Genomic DNA, 26,737 nt, shown 5'->3' on the forward strand with positions numbered 1-26,737 from the left:
TTCTCTCTGGAAACTCCTTGGACCAGACACTTGTGTAGGAAAAGAAATCTGGTGTCCCGCTCCCTCTGCTGGTACAACTTCTCAGCCATTGCCGTGTCCCAAAGGCAAAGCTGTTCCAGTGCTGTTCTCCAGCACCTCACCTGGCCCTGCTCCTTGGGGATCTGTCCTGTGTCCAAGGAGGAAGCTTGGGAGGGGCAGCAGGTCTCTATTGCAAACAGTTTTCTAATGAAATCCAGGCTTTTTCCCAGCATATCTTATGGCTGTCTCTGAAATTTCTGTGTGAGCTGTTCTATTTGGAGATTTATTTCTGTATCCACAGAGATTCCTGCTGCTACCCAACTTTTCTGATGGTATTTTTTCCTGCTTCCATAAACATTTCATCTTTTTTTCCTTCAAGATCTCCTGGTCTGCTGCTTGGTTCCTTTCTGTGCTTGAGCCCTCAGAGGTAGGATCCAGTGTAGATATCTCATTTGCATCTTCTTACTGATATTTTACTTAAAGAGCATCCAGACTGCCAACAAGCCCTGGGCAACCTTTCCAGCTGATATTCTTATTTATAACAAAACCCCTTATCCCGTGTTTGCCAGATAGCACCCTTTTATTTTTTAAATTGAAATTGCCAGGGGGAAATGGCAATATGGTTCTTCCTTTAGGGATCACACACATTACACTGAAATCATTTAAATGGGGTCTTTGGTCTTCACAGTGATCAGAGTTTGGCTTGTGTTTCCAACACCAGCCCAGACCAACCTGTTCTGCAGTCAGAACGAGCTGTAATGTTGAAATATCCAGAAAATGTCCAAACTCATTGCTATTCATCACATAAATTATGAAACCTTTCATCAAGAACAGAGCCAGTTGTTACTGTTTTTAGCTAAATATATTACTTTTAAATTGTAACACTTCTTGCTGTTTTCCAGAGTAATATAAACTTACCATGAACAATGTTTTCAGTGTCTGGAGGTGATTAATTTTCTGCTGCTCCTTCTTGCCATATGTGAATCTTTATCTTTAGAAAAAACACCAGAATTTTCTTTACCCAAGAAGAAAAAACATTCATACCCAACACTGCTGGCAACATCATTTTTCAATGACAAAAATGTTATTTGGGCTGGCCCTGAGATCTACGTGAAAGGGTACCACAAAGCACTGGTTCTGTAGAAGGGTTTTTTATTTTTATTTTATTTTATTTCAATTTAAGTTTTTAATATAATACTTGTCAGAAGGCACACTCTAGGGCAGGAAACTTTCTCCTGTGCCAGCCAGGGCAGTGCTGGGTTTCTATTTCGAGTGTGATGTGGAGGTGACACATTTTCTTGCATAATCTCCAAGGGAAATGAATTTACTAAACTCAGGGCTGTGACTGTGATACTATTGAAATTTGGAGAAGTAACAACCATTTCCTATCATTTGGTGTGAAGAATAACTGGTTTCCAGTCATTTCCCTTTGTTTTTAATAAATTATCTCCCTGTGAGCTATTCAGTTGCAGTATAAATCAAATGTTTCTGTTTCAAGATGTCATGAGTATCTGAAACTTCTGTTTATTCTCTCCATTTATTACATCAAGAACAGGAACTACTAAGGTTAAGGTTGTAAGGCCAAGCCCTAAAAGGGTCAGAAGCACCAGGCTTTAGGTTGTCTGTGCCATCAAGACTGTGCTGGGTGGGCTTTTACCATTGAAATCATTCCTGGTACCCACCCTGCTGTTCTGAAGCTCCCCCTGCCCTGTGCAGCTGCCCCGTTTCCAAAATCTGTGTTTAAACCCTGTTATGGTAAAGTTATTTATGCCCAGTTTGAAGGATGGCTCTTCCTCTTCATCCCCTTCTCCCCCCTTGTCTTGGACACAGAGCCATCCCCTCCTTCCTTCCACACACATCCCCCTCAAATCTCCAAGGCTTAAAAAGCAGCCCAGCCTCAAAACTGGATTTTACTTCTCCTCCCAAACCCACGCTCACATTCCATGAAATTACTGTACGCTATTTTTCCCTGCAAGTCTCTTACCTGCTGGCACAGTGGGGACAAGAACCAAGTGATCATTTTTCCATGCTCTGTGTGAGAGCTGAGCCCCTGTTTCCCACACAGCACCAAACCTGTGCACTGAACTGAGCATGAATTATTCCCTCTGGGATGCTCAGCACAGGAGAAACTGGGAGTTTTGCAAAAAAATATCACTTTTTAGACTTCCCAACACACCACTAGCATGGAAAGCCCTCATTTTACACACAGGTGTAGAGAAGAAAGTACCAATTTCCAGGTATTTAACTGTGGTTTAGCACTTCCTATGTTCAAGGCACAGCTCTCAGTGTCTTCAGGAGTGGCTTGGAGAGCTCAAGCCATCCCCAAATCAAACCCACTGCGTGTCTGAGTGGACCTCAGAAAACAAATCACCGATAATCCCTGAGCACAGGGGATAAGGAGCTTGCTTATCATCCCTCCTCATGCTTTGGTTGCCTTGCCTGGCAATGAAACACTAACAAAGGCTTTGCTTTCTTGGAACAAAAATCAATCTCCTTAACAGAACCTGAGAGACCAAAACCTCTGGGACAGCATCACTCAGTGAGATACAGGAGGGAAACCAGACCAGAATTATGTGGTGCAGGCAAAGACACATCCTGTCTGTGTTAAAAAAAAAAAAAAAAATTAATAAAACAGCCCAAAACCAAACAGAAATACAAGCAGCCACTTAGAAAAGTAGCCTCAAAGTGCTACTTAAGAGATTACAAGAACATCAAACCAAACCCAGAGGGAACTGTAATACACAGAATTATTATGGAAGCTGAGGGAACACTCGTGGCTTTCAAGCACTTGTAATTCCTTTTCAAGGAAGTGATGGAATGCCAGGAATGTTTCCTGGCCAGGATGGATGCCAGCTGTGCACCAAAGGGCTGGGCTGTCCCTCCTCCTGTGCCACCTCCACTCTGAACCCCTCCACCTTCCTCTGCTCCCTCCTGGATCTGCTTCTTATCTTTCCAGGACACCAGCTGCTGTTCCTGTGCTTTTCCAGCACCGAGCCTCAGAATCCAGCTTTTTGCTGACTTGATCACAAGCTGGGCTCATCAGCTTGTACCTGGAAGGATTTATCTTCCTACAAGCCTTGTGCAAGTCAGTTCCAAGGAGAACTTGTCAGAAGGGGTGAGAAGAACTATCACACCTTCCTTCAGCTCTTCCAAACATCCTTGTCAAGTCTAAACTGAACCTTTGCATTCCTGCTGCAATTAATGGAGAAAGATAACCAGTTCCATAGGGTGCTTCATCCCATCCTAATTCCAATGCCTCACACAGGTGGCAAGATGTTTTTCTGTGATTGCTAAGCTGCATCTGAAAGGACTTTGCTTCTCTGATTTTTCTGAATGCCTCTAGGCATTTCTATAAACACAGTCTTACAACAAGAAGTGCCTCACTTTAAAATGCATATTGTGAAAGTTAATTTATTTTGCTGCCTTAAAACCTCCCACTTGACCACTTGATAGTGCCCCCTTTGTCTCTTCATTCTGAGAAACAGTGTTGAACTGCTCCCTTAAATCTTCTCCAGCTCCTTCTGCTTTCACATGACTCCATCCAATTTTCTCCCTGTTAATCTCTGTTCCAGGCTGAAGGGTGTTATTTACTTCCCTTTTCCTTGTTCAGAGGTTGTTCCATATCTCTGGCCATCTCTGATGTCCTTCACTGTGCCTTCCTCTGGTTTGCTTTATCTGAGATGTCCTTTCTGAGCCAGGGGAGCAGCACTGCACACACACAGCCTCATGCAGACACGGGGGATGTGCAGAAAAAGCCAAGTGATGGTTTCTGGTTTGTTATCTGCTCTTACTAGTAACCCTCCCATGCTGTTTTCATTTTTGAGCACCTCTGGAAGTATTGCCACAGCTTTTAAGATTTCTTTTCTGGATTGTAGCAGCCAGCTCACGGCTTCTCTGTATAAATGCTTTGTAAGATAATATTCCTCTGTACATACTACCTTTGAATGTCAGCTTGCATTTTATCATTTCATTAATATCTCAAGATCCTTTCCTTACCATTTCCTCTCCACTTTCAACCACCCTGAGGGAAGGATCCTTGATGGCACCCTGAATAGATGCCTGTCACTCAACATCATGTCCTAACTGGTACTTCAAGGAAGATTAAACAAAAAAAAAATTTCAAAAGTCATAGAAAGGCATCACAATAATTCCCCTGATTTGTGACTCATGGGAAATGTCTGGCTGCCAGTGTGATCTTAGGCCAAATTTCAACTCCTCTTGCCTCAGGCTTCCTCAGCTGTGAAACAAAAGATGCATTTATAGGGCATGGCAGAGGCCAGGGAACTTTGTCCAGCTGTTCCCAGGTTCAGCTGCCAGAGCTCGTGCCTGTCCTCAGTGTGATCTCCTGTCTCCCTGAGATTTCTCCTGATGGAGGACATCAAAGTGACTCTCCCAAAGGGACAGTTACTGTCACCATGGAAAAATATAAAATTCAACCTTATATTCTCCTTCTGAATCCAAAGCTGAGCCAGGGACTAAGCTGAGCCAGGACATAAACCTAAGTTTATAGACTCCCTTAAAAGTTTATTCTCCTTTGTAAGTACCTTGTAGGTCTGCAGAGGATGATTTATATCCATTATAGCTTTTCATTTCACATCTAATTACCCACTCCAGCAGCCTGGGCAGCAAAGGGTCAAGTTACATGAACAGGGGATGTGAAGGAAGGATAAACCACTGGGTCTCCAGGCCAGATCCAGCAATGATCCTTGTCAAAAGCCCCTCTCCATCTCTCTTGTAGCCCCTTTATGTACAGAAAGTGTGTTTTTCCTTGCTTCCCTGGCTATTCCCCTGATATTTCCAAGCTACACTGCACAGTTTGACAAACTCAGTCTTTCTAAGCCTTTGTTTCAAGATTCACTTGCACTAAGGGAGATTTGGGAGCAATTAGAGTGGCTTTTACAAAGCAGTCATTTTTCTATTTGCAGTTCACATCCTGATAGTAAATATGACAAAGGGGCACTAAACCTTTAAGTAGCTCAAAGTATTGCTGTGCTCAGAGCAAGGCAAACTGAAAGAGAAGCCAGAAGAATACTTATGCAGACCACATTACCAGAAACATTTAAGGGCACTGCAGTTATAAAGAAAAATTCTTACAGTCAGTTATTAGCCAATAAGTGGAGCAGTTCATTGGCAGAGACACAGAAATACACAGCAGGCTACTGGAGCTCTTAGGGAAAATACAATTAACTTGGTAACAAAATTAAATATAGTAGATCTATAATAAGTGTGAGCAGCTTATAGTAAACCCAAAGGGAGTATTAAGAATTCAACCCATCAATCATCACAGCATGTAACCACCCCTGGACAACATTCTGAAGAACCTGTTTGCAATTTTATGCCTATTCCAGTTACTATATGAATAAAGCTGGTCCTTGATTGATTTTTACTGCTATGACTCCTTGAATTTGAGCTCTTCACAGCAGTGATTTAATTTCACATTTGGATATTCTTGGGCTTTGCACACATATGAGCTGCTGCAATGTTGTTGCAAAGCCACTGGGCTATTTCCACCTCTGCCAAATAAACTTTGACAATGTTTTCACCAAAAAGGGACTCACTGCCTCCATCTGAAAAATCTGGATAATGGTTTCACTTCCAATTATGAACAACTGGAGACCTAAGGCTGCCTAATGGAAATGTGTTGGTAGTGCTGCAGCCACCTCTCCTTTTCCCTCAGCCAAAGTAATCATGAGTAATGCCACAAACTTGGTGAAGTTTTTATGCTAAAATCCCAGCAGGAGAGAAGATGCATCTCCAATCATTCTAAAGAAAAAATATATCCATAAGATTGCAGCTTACAGAAATCAATCCCATGAAAAATAAATTGCTGCCTGCTCTGTTTCACCATGATAATCCAGTTTGGGCTCCGCAGTGGTGATTTGAAATTGCAGCACATTCACTCAGCAGCTGTTCATTCTCCACAGATTCCCTTTGCCAGCACAGGACAGAGAAACCCAGCCTGTCCCAGCCCTACAAGGAGCCCCCACACCTTCAACCATGAGAGGTGACCTCAAAATGCAGCTCCCTGCCCTCACAAGCATGGATCAGTTTGTTTCTCTCACCGTGGGTGAAGCTCAGCACTGACAGAGTCCTGACCTGAGTCCTCTGCTGCTCCTGCCGCCTCAACCCCTCACAATCCAGCTGAACTGAACTTTTCCATATGTTCCCCTGGAAAAGCCAATGCTCTATCCCATCTGTTCAAGACCATCCCAGGGAGTCAGAAGTGTCTGTAAGTGGAAATCCCAAGTTCCAAAAGGCCCTGAGGCTCTGTGACCATTCCTAAATTCCTCTTGTACTTCCAGAGACCTCCAGGGACGTGCAGCCACAGCCTGTGCTTGTTCCATTGCCCCAAAAAAACATGGAGAAACTGCAGTTCCTAGGAATTCATACAAGGGTGAGGAGATTTGTTACAACCCAGGGGCTGGAAAATGCAGAAGCACTTGAGAGGTCAAGTATTGGCCAAAGCCAACTCTGCTTTCTTTCTCCATGGCAGCTTCCCAGCTCCTCATCTTCCCAGCTCCTCCTCACTCTGGCCAGGGGCTGGAAGGGGCCTGATGCTGCCCAGGATATGATGAAAATGGGCTTGGAGAGGAGGTTTGGGCTTCTTTTCATATCCATCTCCATTCATAAATCAGGGACAGTGCTACAGCGAAATTCCCACAGCTGGGAGCATTTTAAACTCCATTCTCCAGCCAAGGCAATGCCAGAGAGGAGCTGGAATTGTCACCCAGCAGGCAGGGGAGCCTGGGAGAGCTGTGGGATGAGGATCTGAGGAGCAGGAATGGCAGATTTTGCTGGAGATGTTTTGATCCCAGCACTGTTTCCTTTGGAAATAACAATCCAAGGGTCCCCTCCTGCAGTTTCCTCTCTAGGTCTGCTCAGCAATCACCCAGAAAGCAAAGGGGAAAAAAAAAGAAAATTGCCACAGCCCTCCAACCATTTGTTTTCCAAAGCATTATTCAAGGGAAAAAGCTGCACCAGTTGCTCTCTAGGGTGAAAAAAAAGAAAAAAACTTGTTTCCATTCCCATGGCATTTGGAAAACACATGTATTGGCTGAGCTGAGCTCTCAGAGAGTAGGGGCTGCTGCTTGTGTCCCAAACAGGGCCCACAGGGACTCACCAAAAATCCCTCCCAGCACCAGGAGTGTGGCACAGACCTGGCACAGACATCTTTTATGAAAAATCCTTTCCTTAAGATTTTTTCTCCTGAGAAGCTGAGAGGCCTCAGGAACAAAATGTAAACACTGATTATCTGCTGCTGTGGAATGCAACAGGTGAATCTGGGATTGGTCTCATGTGGTTGTTTCTAATTAATGGCCAATCACAGTCCAGCTGTCCGGACTGTCTCAGTCAGTCACAAGCCTTTGTTGTCATTCTTTTTCTATTCTTAGCTAGCCTTCTGATGAAATCCTTTCTTCTATTCTTTTAGTATAGTTTTAATATAATATGTATCATAAAATAATAAATCAAGCCTTCTGAAACATGGAGTCAGATCCTCGTCTCTTCCCTCATCCTCGCACCTCTGTGAACACGGTCACACAGACCAGTGGTGAGAGCAGTAGAATAAAAGAAATATTTTACAACCCATAGGACATGGCAGCTCAGGTAATGCAGAGCACCCTGCAGGACAGCCCAGAGTAGCCTTTGTTAGCCTGAATTGTCCTGTTGGATCACTGCAAGGACTTGAGCAGACTTTTCTCTCCCCATTTACACTGCTCAAGGTGGCATGAGCTGCTTCCTGTAGCAGAACCAAACCTTATCTTTCTTTATTTTTACCATTTACCCCCCTGCCTTCACCACCAACACTCAGTTCAAGGATTGGCAGTAGATCAAGGGAAGAATCTGCAAGTTCTCAGGTTTATTTCTTACCCAGGTAAGAAATTCCCTAAGCTGGGTCCATGGGGGTGCTCCAGCAGACACTCACCAGGTTCCACTGCTGGAGAGGCTCCTCCGTTCTTGGGAAAAACCAAACCCTGGGAGCTGTACAGGTGGGATGAGGGTGACAAAGGTGCTCCCAGGGTGGATCCTGTTCTCTGCAAAGGCCTTTCATAAATACAGCTAAATAAAGTCATGAAACACTGCTGCTTGATCTCTTTGGAGAAAAGCTGTGTTGCTGCTGGTGGTGATGACTCCCCTGGCACTTGGCAGGTTTTTAAGAGCAGCAAAAAAAAAAATCCTGTTGCCTGTGAGCAGGCACAGCCATATCTATTTTAAAAAATGTAATGTGCATGCTCTCAGGGAAATGCTCAGCTGTCACAGGTCACAGCAGCATTTCATCTGGGGACTCTAGAGATGCTGGTGGACATCCTGTGCTTTATGAGCAGTTAGTGCCTCTTCTTGTCTGTACCCGGCAAATTATTTCATTTGTGGCCATTACTATTTCTGAAAGGACTCTGTGCTTTTCAATAGACCATTGGAACAGTGGTTCAGCGTCCAGCCTCACCAGGAGCCACCACAAACTGACAGAGGGGCTGCAGGGACAGTGTGAACAATGTGGCCATGACAGCATTTGGTGACATCCTGCTGCAACATCCCCATCCCAAATGAGAGCTTCTTCAGGAGAGCAGGAGGGTGTCAGAACCCAGGACATCCCTCTGGCTGTCCTGAGCAGCCCAGACCCTGCCAGGGGGCTCAGAGACCCTGGCACAGAGCCCAGAATGCCCCTGTGGGTTTGGTTATGACCCATGGAGCAAGTTACCAACATTATATGAGGATCAGCAAGCCACAACAGTTCAGGCAGAATAACAGTGAAGTTATCATGGGGTGGAAAAGTAGATTTTGGGGTTTGTGGTATGGGGGTTCAGGGGGCAAGATGGAGGGATCTGGGCATGTCCAGCCTTTCTTCTTCTTCTTCTTCTTGGCCTCCATCTTCTGCTGTGATGGTGGCACTTACAGATTGGTTTAGAGTAGAAGCTCACTGTCTAACATAGGTGATAGGTATGGGGAAGTAATTGTAAACATTGTATAGGTAGTTTTTAGTATAAAGACATAACACTGCCCTGGGGCAGGCAGAGTGCCTGGAACTGTCCCGCTGAGCAGACCTCAGCAGGGCAGGAGAAAGAATTTTATAGATAAGGAACAATAAACAACCTTGAGACTGAGAAATGAAGAGCTCTGACTCCTTCTTCGAGCGCCAGGCTGGGAAAAGAGACTTTCTGACGTATCTTGGGGTCACTCTAACAAGCTAAAGATCCCGACAGCAGAGCATCTCTGATTGAGACAAGCTGCTCCTCAGCAGCATCTTCTGATCCATGTTCAGAGCCAGGGTGTTCTCTATGCCCTGAAGCACAAACAGCACTCACAGCCTCAGTGACACCAAAGCTCTCCAGGCCCTTGGCTGATGCTCTCCTGTGGTAGCACGGAAAACTCATGCTTGGACCAACATCCTTATTTTTTCTTGGGATCTCTCCCCTCTCTTACATCTGGTTGTACAGATCATCTCAAGCATCTCTAAAGCAGAAATCATTATTTTCTTGCCCAGAAAAGCTGTGGCTGACCCACCCCTGGAAATGTTCCAGGCCAGCTTGGACAGGCCTTGAAGGAACATGGCGTAGTGGAAGGTGCCGATGGCAGAGGATGGAACTGGATGGTTTTTAAGGTTCCTTCCCACCCAAACCATTCTGTGATTTGTGATTTTAGGACACCATGTCACCACTCAAAGCTGTTTCATGAAGGGAACCCCCCAGGCCACCACTTCCCCTCTGCCTCAACAGCACCTGGATCCCAAATCAGCTGAATCTGCAGTGGAGTTGAGAGGAATACAGGATTTGTCTTTCCAAACAAGCTGTGGGTCTGCTGGTAGATAAAACCAGAACTGAGAGATAAAAGAAGCAATGGGAAGGATTCCCCTGATTGACGAATGGAAAAAGATATTTGCCTTTACAGAGAAACTGTAGGTTGGCCGATAAATGAAATTGGGCATTGAAAGGTGAAAGAAACAATGGGGGAAAACCCTAAATTCCATAAGAATTAAAAATTAAAAGGGAGGGTTATACTTTAGAGGGGAATCTTTGGTATCAGGCATACTGGGAAGTCTGTATCTCTCAAGTACCTCAGCCAATGGGGAAAGAGAAAAGGGAAATGTGGCTGGGAAATTGGGATAAAAAGGAGGCTGAGTCCTCCAAAAATTTGAGACACCCCAGGGGAATGCCCCATGGCCTCTCCCTTTATTTGAATAAAGTAGAAGGACTCCTCTGTCTCCTTTTTGGACATAAATCACTGATGTTTGTGGATTAATTTTCCTGACAGAGTGAAGGCTGCTGGATGAGCCAGGGGGAGAAGCAAGAGGCAGCTCAGCTCCCCCTGCTCTGTGAGGGAGACTTGGCAAGGCTGTGACTTGCACTTCCAAAGGCTGCTGAAAGAAAAGGGCCTGATTTGCCTTGAAGCAGTGGGAGTTCAGGTTGTGTGCAGCCTCTCTCTTTGCCTTGAAAAGCATCTGTTAATAGAGAGGAGTTGGAGGGGAGCAGCAGACAAAGAGACATCACAGGCACCATCCTCCCCACCAGCGGCACTGCCGCTTGCCAGGAGGGTTTCTCATGCAGCCCACGCCTCTGATGTGCCATTATACTCCATGAAAAGAAGGGAAAATGTCAACTTTAGAACATCTTGGCTATTTCCAGAGGTGCAACGCTATTACAGAGCTGAGATGACATGCACTAGAGGCTGCTGCCTGTTCCCGAGCAGCAGTTCAGGACCCAGCTCTCGAGGAGTCACCTGAGTAAAAATAAAAATCCCAGAATAAGGCAGCAGCTCCCCATTTAGCTCCTTTTATCCATCAGGGTCCCCCAGATCTCCTCCTGAAGTGCCATTTGTTGACCAGAGCACAGGGAGGGGATGGTGAATGGCTCTGACCCTGTGTGACATTTCCCACACTGGGCATCCCAAAGGCCACACATCTCAGGACAGCCACCAAATTTGTTGTCCTGCCTGTAATTCATTTTCCTGCTGCTCCTGCAGCAACAGAATAAACTCAGGCCTCATTTCCTGAATCCCAGGTCACTCCTCAACAAATGAATCTTCATTCCCCCTCCAAAGGAGCTTACAAAAGATTCACTAAACCACTTTCTCTCTGGTTCTTCATGAGATGCTCCAGGTATCCACTTCAGCATCCAATTTCTCAGGACACCAGCACAGCAACAACTCCCTTCTGACAGGGGACATTATTTTAAAGGACAGAAAAATTAAATGTTACACACAGGTTTTCCTTCAGCACTGGCAAAGAAAATCCCTTTAATCTGAAATATGACACATCCTGATCAGGTGCAGGGGGGGAAATAAAAAGAACCAGATCAGAGGAATTTTGCTTTCATGTGGCTACAGGATAAATCATCATCCTGGGCAAGAAATGGGTAGGAATTATAACTGCTCTCTGCTTTTACAGCACATCAGAGACCTGGGAGGGCTGAAATGGCTCCATAGCTCCTGAGCCTCCCAGCTCCAATTACCCCTCTCCCTGCTCTCAGTATCAAAGGCAAAAAATTGCTTTCTTCATGCTGAATGATCTGCAGGGTGGAGGTAAATGGGCAAAGGGATCTGGAGAAACGAGTGTGGGCTCTGCTGTGCCCAGCTCTCAGCTGTTTATTCGCAGGAGGAAGCACAGTAGGAAGGTGTGGGGCTCAAGGTGCAGAGTTTTGCACCTCACCCACCCTGTGATGAGCTGGCTATTTGCTTTAGTAAACAAAAAAAAAATCAGCCTGGGCCCAATTTGGTCTTTGGACACTCCAATAAACCAGAGAGGAAGAAACGAACTGCAGAGAAAAACGTTTTTGTCTTCTGACACTTCCATTTAGGAAAAACACCCTGCAGCGCTGACTGTCGTGGGCAGATGGACATGAGCATAGCAGGGGACATTTCCTCTTAAAAAAGGAAAAACCAAGGCTGATGAAATTAATTTGGTAGTGAACCACCTAGCAATCCTGTGGCATGGGACATTCAGTCTCTACATCCCAGCCAGGGCTTGGGATGAGCAACCCTGCTGCTCTCCTAAAAGCAGAGACATCCTTTTCTCTCCTGAATCAGTTTCCCTCCTCCCAGGTGGCACAAGAGCTGCAGGATACTCAGCCATGACCAAATCTCTGTCAGGTACTTTCATCTATCCAGGTACTATCTATCTATCCTCCCCATCTCTTAAATCAACTTAAAATGGATTTGTGGAAGGCGTCCCTGCCCAGACACTTCACACTTGCAGTGCCTCTTGTAGTTACATGGCCATCAAATGTTCCCATTGCTGCCTGAAGTGTGGCAGGTCCAGCCAGCTCCATGGCAATGTCCCTGGCTTTGCTGGATGCAGATTTTAATTAATCTGCAGCATTTCCAGTGCTCACGTTCACTTGCTAAATCCAGACTGATCACTGCACCACCTTCCTTCTCCACTGCATCAATTTTTTGATGTCTTATACACTCATTTGCTGCTGCAAAATTATATATATTGCTTCAATTTTGTCTTACAAGCAGTGGCCATGGGTTTATAACCTCAGGAACAGCCAGGTAAGCACTTTCCTTCACTTCCTTCACTTTACCATTCTTTAGATTCAATGTTCAGCCCACAGAAGCACACCAACATTTTATTTCCATAGTTGAGATCCCTCTTCCACAGAAAATTCCCAAACTGTGGTTTTCTCATGAGCACCAGTGCCAGGGCTCAGGGTTTGCCATGGCAGTGAAGCTCCCAAGCAATCCACAGTGAAATTTCAGCTCCAGGTTTCTGTCAGGCTGGGGTGTCCAGGAGAGCCTTGTGCAGACTCTAATAATGTGGATGCTGTTCAGCCCCACAAGCCCTGCTCTGGTTCACCAGGTAAATGTGAATTATAATCTCTTTTTCCTATTTCCTGTCTCCTAAAAGTCTGTGCTCTGCTATCCAAAAAAAAAAAATCCCCCATGTATCTCCTGCCTCAGTGTTTCCACAGCCTCATCCTCTTTCCATACTCAGATGTCTCAAGGTAATAGTTATAGATTTTTAAGCCCAGCCTGCTGACAGCAAAACAAATATCCAATTAAATACTTATTTTTAATAGCTGCTGTACAGCTTGCATGCAGCCAAATCCCTTGATTAGCCCTTTGTTTCTCATGCTGTTAAGCCACATTTTTCACTTTGAATTCTAGAGGAAAGTCTTCCCTGGACTGTGCATCCCCTCCTGCAGCCCCCTGGCAGTGACCTCTGCCCAGATCCTGTCAGCCATGGTGGCCTTGGAAGCTTCTTCTGTCACTTCCAGCAAGGACAGAGCACCCAACAAAGCTCTGCCACCATTCCTCATGCAATCCACGGTCCAGAGGAGCTGCAGACCTGGCACCCTGCTGCCCATAAATGAATTCCATGTGCCCACCACTGAGGCACAGCTCAGCTTTCCCTCGTTCCAGCCTGGATTCAATGATGCATTTTACTTCCTCCCTCCTTTCCATTCTAAACCCAAGCCCAGAGTATTTTTTTATGCAGGTCTCCTTGGCCCTGGCTGTGTCCTGAATATCAATTTTTTTCTGGTTAACTCTTCACTCCTGCTCCTGCTGAAGTGGGGGCAGCTCCAAACTCCTCTGGGATACAGGATTCACATTGCTGGTGTGTTATTTAATCTCACAAACAGCTCCTTGGGCCCAAATTACCTTGCTTGTCACCACAAACCCATGCTGGATGTTCACAGAACAGTGCAGCTCCCATTCTGCAGCCCTGTAACAAAAATCCAATTTCTGGGTATTTCAGTTGAATTTCAGCCTGTATCCAAGTGAGATTTAACCAGACAGGAATGTAATGCAATAAGTCAGGGGAATGGAAGGCTGCTATTTGCTATTTTTTTAATATTAAAAATGCAAAGTATAAACAATCTGGGGGGAAAAAATTAAATCAGAAATCCTGATATTGCTTCCCATAATTGCAGATTAAGTTATGGCAAGAATAAAGCACAGCTCCATGGGCAGATGATTTCCAGAAGCAAATCAATAACTTTTAAAGGGCATATTGACCAGCAAGAATGAACCTTGGGAAAAGAGCTAAAATTGAAAAAATATCTACTTGACAAATTATTTAAAATAAGGATTTTTCAGCTTCTTGATTTAAAGTACAGTTAAATCCAGTGATCTAAATATTTTGACTGCAAATCCCAGGTCAGGTTACAGCCTGATCCTGGCAAATATTTTCATTATTGAGACTTTGCTTGTGTAAGAGAAGATGTTTTAAATTTACATCAGACAGTCTTGATTTAATTCTGAATTTCCTTTTATATGAGTACAATCACTTTTTTTGCAGGAATTTAGTTTTTTTAACACACTACAAATTTTCCCTCCAATTAAGAAAAATAAAATAAAATCTGTTAACATCAGCCTCTTTTGTTGCCCAGTTCCATTTCCTCTGCCTCAGATGAAATCCTTGGTGAAGAGTCTCATTGACTGCACTTTGCCCTTCCAGTCACTTTGTATTAAAGATTTGGAAAATTAGTCAAATCATGGCTCTGCTCCCAAATGCTGGCCCAACACAGAGGTTAACACTCCTCTTCATGCACCATGTGCAGACCCAGGAGTTTTCTGGGGATATTTTTGGGAAAGGACAGCCAAAAGCTGCCATTAATCTCCATTTATGTCCCTGCACAGCCCAGCACTGCCAGAAGTTGCTCAGGTCTTTGGCAACTTTTTATTTTCAGAGAACCAGAGAATCTTTTAGGTTGGAAAAGCCCTCTGGGCTCCCTCTGGGAATGTAGGGCCCTGGGAGGTGCTTGGCCCAGGGGAGGAGCCAAGCATTCCTACCTGGATACAATCTGAGCTTTGGGACACCACAGCAGCCTTTGCCCACTGCACTCCCAGAGGAGCAGCTTTCTGCTGCCCTGCATTGCCAGAGGGAGCCCAGAGGGCTTTTGGAAAAGATCAAATCCAGCCTTTTCCCCAGCACTGCCAAGGCCACCCCTGTCCCCAAGTGCCACATCCAAATGGCTTTAAAATCCCTCCAGGCATGGGCACTCCACCACTGCCCTGGACAGTGTGTTCCAGTGCTTAACAACTCTTTTTGTAAGGAATTTTTCTAATATCCAACCTGAACCTCCCTGGTGCAACATGAGGTCATTTGTCCTTGTTACTTGGGGGAAGAGAACAACTCCTCCTCACCCATGAATGTTCCTGCCTGGACATCTGCTGAACGAGGTCTTTCAGCCCATGCTAAGAAGGTTTTTCTGGACAGAAGCAGAGCATGGCACATTTCCATCACTCTGGGAGGACATTATTACCAGAAAATCAGACTAAGAGCTGAGCCAAAAAGACTTAAAGTAAATCAGAAAATACCATAGTGCCTGGTAGGTGGAAAACTTGGGTTGCAAACACCACGTGGATTTGCACTGGGTGCCCAGCAGTTATCATTAAGAAAGGAAACATTTCTGCTGGGAACATCTCTGTTGACTCCCTGCTGATGGCTGAGACCCAAACCCTTCCCTTGGGATGGCATCACCACTGGGGAAAAAAAGGGGAAACTTCTGTGAGCCTTAAAGGAGCTGAGAGTGAACTGAAATTCACTGTGCACTGAAATTCTGTGCACCCTAAAGTGCTTGTGACCCCTCCAAATGTGCAGGGGTTTCACAGGAGGGAGGATGAGATCTGCCTCAAATAAAGGAGGTTTTTGTGTGCCTGGCCCTGAGCACAGATCCTGGTGTGTGCCTTTACCAGCAGAACATGCAGGGAATGCCTTTGGTTTGTCCTTCCCAAATGTATTGATGAAAACAACCCCAAGCTGGGCTGTCAGTGCTGCTCTGCACAGTCAGGGTCCAGCTTGTGACTGAAATTGGCTGAGCCCTGTGCCAGGCTCATCCCTGGGCTCTGTTCATCCCCAAAGAACCCACACAGGGCAGGAACCCCAATGATTTCCAGGACATCCAGCTCGTCCTCTCCATCAAACCACATATAAATGCTGAAAATGCAGGAGTTCTGCAGCCTCAGAACAGCTCCACACACACACTTTTCTTGTTTTTTTTGTTTGGTTGGTTGTTGTTTGTTTTTTTTTTTTTAATTATAGATTTTTCTCTCCCCATTTTCACAACCCCCTGGCTTGGTTGGCAGTCAGGGACATTAGAAGGAGACCAGCTGATGGACAGAGGCTCAGAGTGAGGCAGGGAGATCACAGAGAGTAATTTCCTAAGGAAATAGACCCAGAGGGAAAAAAAATAAAAACGTTGACATTGTTTATCTTCTTTCAGCAGGTCTTGTATTTCATTGGAAAAAGCCAGCAGTGCAGCAAACAGCTTCATGAATATACAGATTGTTTTTGGCAACTACCAATTAGCAAAGATTGTGTTCATGCAATCCCCAAGCAGCTATTTCCCTGGGAATTTCTTGTTTTGAACAAGCCATTTTCCATTAGAGAAAACACACACGGTGACAAATAGCTCTTGCTGCCTTTTGTTAGTGGGGGGAGGTGGGAGAAGGGCAGGCAGAAACCCTGGTATGGGGTGTTGGAAAATCTGGGCACAGAGAAATCAGAAACAGGACAAAACAGAAAGGAAAAATGTCCTGGTGTGCACAGAAATGTCACTGTTGGGGCTCATTCCTGCCACTGCAAACCAGGTGGGAAATGAGGGCTGTGTATTTTATTTACCATCTGTCAGAGGTGGAGCAGTTATTCTCTGTTCATGGGGCAGTTTTTTCTTTATCTCTCCCACAGCCAACCCTCCCTGCAGGAGATCTCTGCTGTCCATGGCCACTGAGTGTCCCTGCAGGGCTGATCCAACCCCAGCATCCCATGGGAGATGCTCCGCCCAGGGGAGGAGCCAAGCATTCCTGCCTGGATCCAATCTGAGGGTTGGGACACCAGGACAGCCTTTCCACTGGATTGCCAGAGGGAGCCCAGGCCCATCTGCAGCAGCCCTGGAGCTGCAGAGGAAAACTCCCCCCTTGTGCAGGATCCCTGCTGCAGCAGAGCCACAGCTGGCACTGCAGGAGGGCTGAGCCCCCATGGCATGGGGCTGGGACACCCCCTGACACCCAGGGGGTCTGTCAGGTGTATTCTGACTCTGCCAGTGTTGTTTTGTATTACTGCACTGTTTATTTAATTTTTTTTCCCTAATAAAGAACTTGTCATATTTTCTGAAAAATCCCTTCACCAGGATTTCTTCTCCTGGGAAGCTGAGAAGCCTCAGAAAAGAATGAAAACAACAATTATCTGATTGCTTCTCCTTGTTTGCTGCCTTGGAATGTGTTCTGGAGAGTGTTTACCAACTGGTCATTGTTTGATTGGTTTCATGTGAATTGTTTTTACTTAATGACCAATCACCATCAGCTGTGTCAGACTCCAAAGAGTCAGTCACGAGTTTTTCATTCTAATTCTTGTTAAGCCTTCTGTCTGTATCTTTTTCTTTAGTATAGTTTTAGCATAGCATTCTTTAATATAATATAATATCATAAAACAATAAATCAGCCTTCTGAGAACATGGAGTCAGAGTCTCAATTCCTCATGTCTCACCTTGTCCTGGGGACCCCTGCAAATACCACAAGAACTGTTATTCCTGCTCCCATATCTTTGCCTGAGAGCCCCTTAATTTCAAAATTATAACAATTCAGAGAGAGAGGGTTTGCATTTTCCATTTCAGGGGGGGCTGCTACCCTCCTTAGCAGACACCTGGCTTTTCAAACCAAAACACCAAGGGTTTTACGGGTCATCACAGCCTATGGCAAACTCCTACTTGCAGGTGAATCCTCCCAAAAAGTGCCAGCCTGAGGTTCCCCACGGCTCCTGTGACTCCCTGCAAGCCCAGCCTGAGTTCTTGCACTGACCATGCAGCCTGGAGAAAGAAACACAACACTCAAATCCTCCAAGCATCACTTCACAGCTTCGCCTGGGACACTGAATGAGCCAAAGATCAGGGAGACAGGCACTCAGAGTCAGCTCTGATGGACAGCTTTTTATTTCCCAATGTTTTCCTTTAACAAAGTGCTACATTCCATAGTTACAGGATGAGGAGCTGCTCCTGTCCACAAGAGAAAACCACAGGGAAGCACGAGGACTGCTCACAGCTCTCTGTGGAAGCAGAGCAGTCCAGAGCAGCCTCACCAGGGTGAACATCTGGCCTCAGAGACACCTTTGGGGATCAGCAGCTGAGTGGTGGAGGTGCATTCCAAGGGGGCAAGAGCTGCCAGGCGGGCTGGTTCCTCCTGTCAGAAGTGGGGCTGGAGATGCCAAAGCTCTTGTGCAGTGCCTGCAAGGAAATTCTGCCTTGTCCTATCAGGAGAATGCAAAAGGGAGGTGAGTGGCTGGTCCTGTGTGAAGTCCAGGGGTTGTTATTGCTGCAGGGACATTGCTGTGCCAATGCCACCACCCTCAGCACTCAGGGCCTTGCAGTTCACCCAGCACTGAGGATGAGAAGGGCCCTTCTTGGCTGCTTTCTTTGTCCTGCCTCTTCCAAAAGAAGCTGCTGGTTTGGCAAGGCAGAGGTGAAGATTCAAGCAGCAGTGTCAGGCCACTGGAGCTCCAGCTCCCACCTGAACCCCCCATCCCCTCCCTGCTGCCACCTGGTCATTCCAAGGGAATGAATCCAACTCCAGGAGCTGAGCAGAGGCCATTTTTAAGAGCCCAATCCCAAGTCTATTGGCCTTGGATGAGAAGGGAAGGGGCTGAGTGGTGCTGGTGCTTCAAGGACCTGCAGCCACGGCAGGAAACTCTGTCTGAGCTCCCAAGGCTCCCCCAAGCTTCCCTCGAGCCACAGCTGGCTCTGACTGCCCTCCTTGCTTCCAGTTCAAGCTGAACACTTGGGGACCCTCCAGGGCTGACCAAAACCAACTATTCCACAGAAAGCTTCCCTCTAAAATGGCCAGCAGTGCTCAGGTCCCATCCTTGGGTGAAGCATTTCAGAGCCAGAGTCAGGCCTGGCAGTGCAGACAGATCACAAGAAAAACCTTTGGGAAACCCACCTAACTCCTAAGCCTGTCTCCAGCAGAGAGCAGAGAGCCCACACTGAGCTGTGCATGCAGCTGGGCCTCCCTTCCTTGTGGACTTGCAGCATCCAAGCCACCCCTGCCATGTCCTCTCTGGTTCTGAGGACACCAGGGACCCCAGAGATGCAGTAAAACCCCACTTCCATCATTCTGACTGGCAGTGCTGCCTTTAATTCCTCAAGTTCATTATGCTGGAGAGGGAGAGGAGAGACAGGGAAACTGATTGCCCCTGCAGAAAGGCAGTGTTTCCCAAAGTGGGGATTTATTAGCACAACAAAAGGCCACAGCACCTCCCCACCCACCTTCCCAATCCATCAAACTGAGAGCCCATCCATAAGGATCCTCCTGAGCTGCCACAGCTGGGCTACTCAAACCAGCAGCCTTCCTCAGCCATCCCTCTTGGTCCTCCTCCTGACTGACCCAGCAGCTCTGTGTTTTATCAGATATTTTATCAAATATCCACCTTGCAATCTCCACCATACCTTACCAGGAATAAATCACCAAAGAGCCCAAGGGACAATATTTTCCAGTCCCCAATAGCGAAGGAAAGATCCCTGGACTGGTAACACCTTCCAAGCACCTCCAAGCTCCAACAGACTTGGGAACCAGCAGGAAATAGGGAGAGATCAATCTGGAGGGAAAACTTCATCTTAACTTGGAGTGACCAAGTGAGAGAGAGGCCTGAATTTTGGATTTCATGGTGTACTGCCAGTCAGTGCCTCTTAAAGATGTGGGGCTGCTTTTAGCAAGGCAAAACCCTCCTGGCTGATGTTTCAGGAACAAAAAGGGAGAGATGCACTGTGGAGCCCTGGCTGGGGGGTATGAAGACCCCCACCCCAAAAAATGTTGTTTCCCCAGCCTGCTCCCCATGCACCCACAGGATGGATGACTGAGGTACCACACACAGCTGCCGGACTGGAAGACTGAGCATTGGAGCAGCATTTTGGAACCAGTGTCCCACCTGTCCTTGTCCAGGTGACCCAGGGGGTGTCACAGGCTCATAGGAGAATGCCTGGGCTCTGGTGAACATTGGTTTTTCAGAGCTGACCATCACATCTGGTGATTTAATGCCGAGAGGTGGCCTTGAGCCTCTCAAGACAGAGCTCACCTCAGGAGGGGCTCCTGGAAGTCCTCCCTGCCTTGCAATGCCACTGACACTTCCACAAGACATTTTCCCACCATCTGACAGGCCTTTCCACCTCCACAGGGAACCAAACCCTGCTCCTGCCACTCCTCAGCCTCCCCTCCCTCCCATTCTCCAAAGGCTCAGGGGGATTGAATTTCAGCACATGTGGGGTCTGCCCTTTTCTGCTCACTTCCCCTCTGGCAACAGTCACTGTTCCTTGCAGGAAGGATGATTCCCCACAGAACAGCAATTCCCACCTCAGAAACATGGATTTCCCCCTCAGAAACATGGATTTCCATGTCAGAAACATGGATTACCCCCTCAGAAACACGGATTCCCACCTCAGAAACATGGATTTCCCCCTCAGAAACATGGATTCCCACCTCAGAAACATGGATTCCCCCTTGAGAAACATGGATTCCCTCCTCAGAAACATTGATTCCCACCTCAGAAACATGGATTCCTCCCTCAGAAACATGGATTACCCCCTCAGAAACACGGATTCCCCTCTCAGAAACATGGATTCCTCCCTCAGAAACATGGATTACCCCCTCAGAAACACGGATTCCCACCTCAGAAACACGGATTTCCACCTCAGAAACATGGATTCTCCTCTCAGAAACATGGATTCCCTCCACAGAAACATGGATTCCTATCTCAGAAACATGGATTCCCTCCTTAGGAAAATGGATTCCTCTCTCAGAAACATGGATTCCCCCTTGAGAAACATGGATTCTCTCCTCAGAAACATGGATTCCCAACTCAGAAACATGGAAACATGGATTCCCATCTCAGAAACATGGATTCCCACCTCAGAAACATGGAAACATGGATTCCCATCTCAGAAACATGGATTCCCACCTCAGAAACATGGATTCCCATGTCAGGACTGTGGATTCCTCCCTCAGAAACATGGATTCCTCCTTCAGAAACATGGATTCCCCTCTCAGAAACATGGACTCCCCCCTCAGAAACTTGGATTCCCACCTCAGAAACATGGATTCCCTCCTCAGGAACATGGATGTTTTTCATGTCAGATTGAAGTAATTCCACAGTGGGAAGCACAGCCCAACAGTGCAGCCTTTTCCTGGTTATTTTGACAGCGTTTCTGGGCAAAGCTGCATTATTCTCCCCTGCTCAATGCCTGTGACACCTCAAGCACTGTGTCCCTCAGTACTCAGGACTAAGAGGGCACCTCCACAAGCCCCTGCACCCATCTGTGCCATGGATTCACCTTTCTCCCCACACCAAGGGTCCCCATCTCACCCCCCACATCTGACATCTCTGCAGCTCTTGCTGTTTTCCCACTGTTAGCCACAAATCCCTCAACAGTGGCTGCACCTTCTCCCCAGGCTTTAGAGCCTTTCTGAATTCCATGGTTTGGACATCAATGGCCCAGGGAATCCATGGCTGCCCCATCCCTGGAAGTTTTCCAGGCCAGACTGGACAAGGCTTGGAGCAACCTGGGATAGTGGAAGGTGTCAGGGTTGGAACCAGGTGCCTTGAAAGTCCCTTCCAACCCAAACCATTCTGTGATCCTGTGAGACAAGACCCATCCAGATCCCCCAAAGGTGCTGCTGCTCACACAGCTTTCAGGGGCTGAAAATGCATTTTGCAGTGGGGTAAAGGGGTTCAGAGGCTCCACTCTCATCCCTATGGGAATGCAGCCTTGGAAAGAGAAGAACCTGGAGCTGGTGTTCTTCCAAGAGGAGGCAGAAGCTGGGGAAGTCTCTGACCTGCCTCTTCTGTCACCTCCTTGCACACTGAGCAAAAGCCAAGAGATGCAAAGGCAAGAGCAGCCATCAGTAGATGAGTGCTGGTATTTATTGTGCTGTAACAGACAGTGCTGGTTGGACATGGACAGGGAATTTTGAGTGGAATCAATGCTGAGGCCATTCCTGTGTGTCTCCAAGCAGTGTGGAGCAGAGCTGAAGGAAGAAAGGGGTGAGAATGAGGGCACCCAAGGGCAGAAATGTGCTTCAAACTGTATCAAGAACCCTGTACATGGGCACTTCTCGGGCAGCCAGGGGTACAGGCCAGGCTTACAACTCATTAATTAAGCAGAGCAGCTAATCTTAGCACTAAGGAACTCTAGCTCAGGTAATGTAACATTTAAAATGAATTGGACAGAAGTCATTCACAGTAAAGATTTCCATTCCTGGGATGGGTGAGAGCTATTGTTATGATTAGATTACTGCCAGCCAGGACCAAAACAGTACACCAGGGCAAGAGGAAAATAATCATCCACACGGATCAGCTCCAGCTGTGGCTCTGAATGAGGGAGTGTGAGATCTCCACTACTGTATCAAAACAAACACCACGGGTGGCACACGTAGAGCATAGCATTGTCATTGTCATTGTCACTGGGCTGGGGACGCACCCCTGCCCGGGGCAGCCGAGGGAGCAGCGCTGCAGCAGCACAAAAGTCGCTCGTTCTCCTCCTCCCCCTCTCTCCCTCCTCTGGAAAGTCACGGGCTCTCCCTCCCAAGGGCACTGCAGTTCCACTCAAAATTCATCTTCAGAGCTGTCGGCCAGGAGCATCACTCGGTCCTGCATGCTGTTAAATTCCCTCTGCTGGGGGAGGAGAACAAACATCAGAGAGTGGCAAAAAGGAACCAAACGGAGAGAATTCGGGTGCCCCCATCCCGTAATCGAGGTGCCCCAGGTCAGACAGACCCCACCCAGGCTGAGCTTGGTTTCCAGCCAGGAGGGTTCAGAGTTTCCATACCTTCCTGTGAAAAATGCATGTATTTTATGATAGGCTTTTCGCAAATATTAAAATTAATATTAGATGTGTTGTGCTAGAAAGTAATGCTGTATTAATTCTCTTAAGTACTGTGTTAAATAGTTTTAGGTTACAAACATTGTTAAAATAGAAACGATGCTTTGTAAGATACTTTTTTTTAAAGAAAGGACTTGCAGCAAGATAGCAGCCACAGGACACCTGAATCTTTCAGAGAAAAAGAATTTATTGCTCCATTATCAGAAGAAACGAACTTCTTCCTGCCTCGAAGGTGCTGTCAGGATTCAGAGGAAGAAGCTGACACTGCCCAGACAGAATCCTGGGTTTGAATGGAATTTATGCACCATGTATGAAGTGTATGAATATGCAACAGGCTGTTGTTTTTAAAGGTTAATCCTCTGTTAACGTGGGTCCCTTTTTCAGGCTCGTGTTGCCCAGAAAATGCACCCAGACACTCTTTGTATTTGTTGTCTCATATTGTCCTAATTCAAATTGTCCAAATTATTATTACTCTAATTGTATTACTATTTTTATATAACCATTTTATTACTATTAAACTTATAAAATTTTAAAAACAAGTGATTGGCGTTTCTCACACTCCATACCTTCCTTTTGTGCCGCTTGGAGCCGTTTCTCCTCCGGCGATTCATCATCTTGATGCTGTAGAGCGCTCCCAGGATGAAGAGAGCTCCAGCTATTCCAACTCCCACAGGAACCAGCATCCCTGACATGTATCCTGCCTAAATGGAGGAGAGAGGAGCAGAGCATCACTCCCAAACCCATCCTTCCAGAGCCATTTTCACCAGCCAAAGACTGCAATGTATCCCTATGGTGATTTCCTCAAAGTTTACTGGATTTGAGCCCCCATCACCTGCCTGCACGGGATGATTCCCCACTCCAGGAGCCAGCTGGTCACCAGCACAACTCAGCTTTTCCTGACACACATTTACTGACATCCTGCACTGCCTGCCTTTAGGAGAGGGACATTTCTCTCACAGATGGGCCACTGTGTGCTGGAATCCTCTTCTGGGTGGAGGGATTCCAAAACAGAGGATGGGGCAAATGAGAGGGGCACACAGACTGATGCTGATAAACTCAATTAGGAACATGAGGGAATGGAGTCAACGATTTGCAAGTGATTTACTACACCAGCAACTGGTTGGGAGTGATTTTTGTTTTGAAGGAAAACCTTGGCTGCCAAAGGAAGGGGATCTTGAGGCCTCCTTGGCTTTGTACTCAAAATATTTGAGCCAAACACTTTGGCTTTGCATGGTGTGAAAAATGCTTATTTTATGGTTGTCTTTTCACAAATATTAAAATGAATATTATATGTGTTATGTTAGAAAGTTATGCTGTGCTAATTTTCTCAAGGAGCATGTTAAATATAGTTTTAGGTTATAACATAAGGTTAAAATAGAAGCTATACTATGTAAGATACTTTTTATAAAGAAAGGGCTCACACTGAGATAGCAGCCACAGGACACCTGAATCTTTCAGAGAAAGAGAATTTATTGCTCCATTATCAGAAGAAATGAACTTCTTCCTGCCTTGCTCAGTCCTGAAGATCCCATTAGGATTCAGAGGAAGAAGTTGACACTGACCAGACAGAATCCTGTATTGAATGGAATTTATGCATCATGTATGAGGTGTATGAATATGCAACAGGCTGTTGTTTTTAATGGTTAATCTTCTGTTAATGTGTGTCCTTTTTCAGGCTTATTTTGCCCAGAAGAGGTACCCAGACTGTCTATAACTCTTTGTTTCTATTGTCTCATATTATCCTAATCCAAATCATTATTACTCTAATTGTATTACCATTTTTTATAACAATTTTATTATTATTAAACTTTTAAAATTTTAAAAACAAGTGATTGGTGTTTTCCACACATGGGAAGGGGTCCCCTGCATGGCACCAGGATGGTGACACAGGGAGGACACTCACACCCTCAGGTGGCTTTAAGAGGAGCCCAGCAAAATTAACCAGCCCTAATTCAATCACTGTGATCAGTGTGTTTGCACTGCCCATTAAAACAAAAAAATACAGTCAGCATGGCTAATCTAAAATTACACATCTAAACACTCTAAATCCTTAGGAAAATATTCACAAATTCTTGCTATTTTATATTTTACTGCTTTAAATGAAAGGGAACCTAAGTTTTAAAGTATTGTCTCAGAGCCCTCAGCTAATTTGGGCAGGTGGGCTCAGCATTGCAAGGGAGGCAGGTACAGCCTGGCAGGTACAGCTTCACCCTCTGCCTGCTACACCCCCAAAAATGAATTTTTCCTGCCAAGGGACACAGGCACCAATTGTGAGGAGTATCAGACAGCTCCCAGCAAGGCTCAGCCCATTGCTTACAACCACCTGCCTTCATCTGTGCTCTCCAAACACAACACAGCACACACACCATAATTACTTCTCTCCCATAATCCACTGAGTGGGAGGAAATAAAAAAAAATTTTTAAAAGCTGTTCAGGTGCAATAGCCTGCCTGTGTACACTTACCTGGAGAATGAAAATAACTGCTTTGATCTGGGGCAGGCACCAATGGGATCGGGTTTGGGTCAGGGTTTGGGTTGGAATTGGATCAGGGTTTGGGTCAGGTTTGGATCGAGGTTTGAATTGGAACTGGATCAAGGTTTGGGTCAGGTTTGGATTGGAATTGGATCAGGGTTTGGGTCAGGGTTTGGGTTGGAATTGGATCAGGGTTTGGGTCAGGTTTGGATTGGAATTGGATCAGGGTTTGGGTCAGGGTTTGGATCAGAGTCTGGGTCAAGGTTTGGGTCAGGGTTTGGATCAGAGTCTGGGTCAAGGTTTGGGTCAGGGTTTGGATTGGAACTGGATCAGGGTTTGGGTCAGGTTTGGATCAGGGTTTGGGCCACAGTTTGGATTAGAATTTTAGATTAGATTAGATTTTTGGCTTAGAGCAGCACCAGATCCTTTTCTATGGATCCCCATCAGGGGCTGCTCCCTCCTCCCCCAAGGAGAGCTGGTTTGCTCCCAAAGCCCCTCCAGATCCTACTCAGTGCTTTAAACAGCAACAGCTCCTCTGTGTGTGGATCCCAAAGCCTCAGGGATCTTCAGCTGCATCATTCAGGTTCCCTGAACCCCCTCCCAGAACAGCCAGCCCTGCTCAGCTCAGGTGCTGGGAAGGGGCTGCAGCCTGAGCCCAGCTCCCAAAAAAGGACACAGCTGAAGGCTGTGTCTCTGTGAGGCAATTAAGGTGCCTTAATTGGGTGACCTAATTAGTGCAGCGTGGGGTTTTCTATTTCTGGAACTTTGCTGCTGGCATGGGCAGTGAGGGCAGGCTGCAAATGGCTCTGAGCTGCTGCCCAGCTGAGTTTCCATGTCAGAAATCACAGTGAGCTCCTCAGCCTGTCTGTGAGCCTTTATCACACCTGACCAGCCCGTGGCCTTTTACAGGTTTCCCCCAGCCCCTAGATCAGTGTTTTACACCCCAAAAACCTGTGATGTGATGCAAATCCATCCCTTCTGTGTCTTGCAGCCCAACTTCTGAGGGCTACTGCAGTTTCTTAACAGAAAACCCCATTTCACAGGCCAAAGCCACATTTTCACCCCTTTATGGGAAAGAAGATGTAGCTTCTTTAGCTTTTAATACACCCAATCCATGCCCAGGACCTTCCTGTCCCTGCTGGGCTTTGAGATAACAGCAAGAGAACCTGAGAGGAACTCCCTGTCCATTATTTGCCCCATCAAATGCAGCATTTGCATGGTGATTGCAGGAAACCAAATCAGCATTTGCACAGTGATTGCAGGAAACCAGACATAAATCAGTCCCTGACCTGTGCTCCTGGTCCCACAGCCCCACCTGAGGGACAGGGAAGGACATTTCTCTCAGAGATGTGCTGGAATCCTTGTCTGGGTGTAGGGATTATAAAACAGAGGATGGGCAAATGAGAGGGGCACACAGGCTGGTGCTGAAAAACTCAAGTAGGAAT

The 26,737-nt window shown here is 46.3% G+C and overlaps 1 protein-coding gene across 2 annotated transcripts in view; it reads right to left on the bottom strand.

Annotated features, from left to right (window-relative positions):
* Positions 1-21,844: 21,844 nt before the first annotated feature.
* The window catches only part of ARMH4 (armadillo like helical domain containing 4), a 61,747-nt gene continuing 56,854 nt past the window's right edge, over positions 21,845-26,737 (bottom strand). Inside the window, exons 7-8 of one of the 2 annotated variants that reach the window (XM_063159720.1) lie at positions 23,387-23,521; positions 21,845-22,609 (exon numbers count right to left, since the gene is read on the bottom strand). In XM_063159720.1, the coding sequence (XP_063015790.1) occupies positions 22,544-22,609; positions 23,387-23,521 (201 nt within the window). In that variant the 3' untranslated portion in view covers positions 21,845-22,543. Of the gene's footprint in view, positions 22,613-23,386; positions 23,522-26,737 lie in introns of both variants that reach the window. The other variant, XM_063159719.1, reaches the window with a different exon arrangement.

Source organism: Melospiza melodia, chromosome 6 (assembly GCF_035770615.1).
Source record: "Melospiza melodia melodia isolate bMelMel2 chromosome 6, bMelMel2.pri, whole genome shotgun sequence".
Taxonomy (NCBI): domain Eukaryota; kingdom Metazoa; phylum Chordata; class Aves; order Passeriformes; family Passerellidae; genus Melospiza; species Melospiza melodia.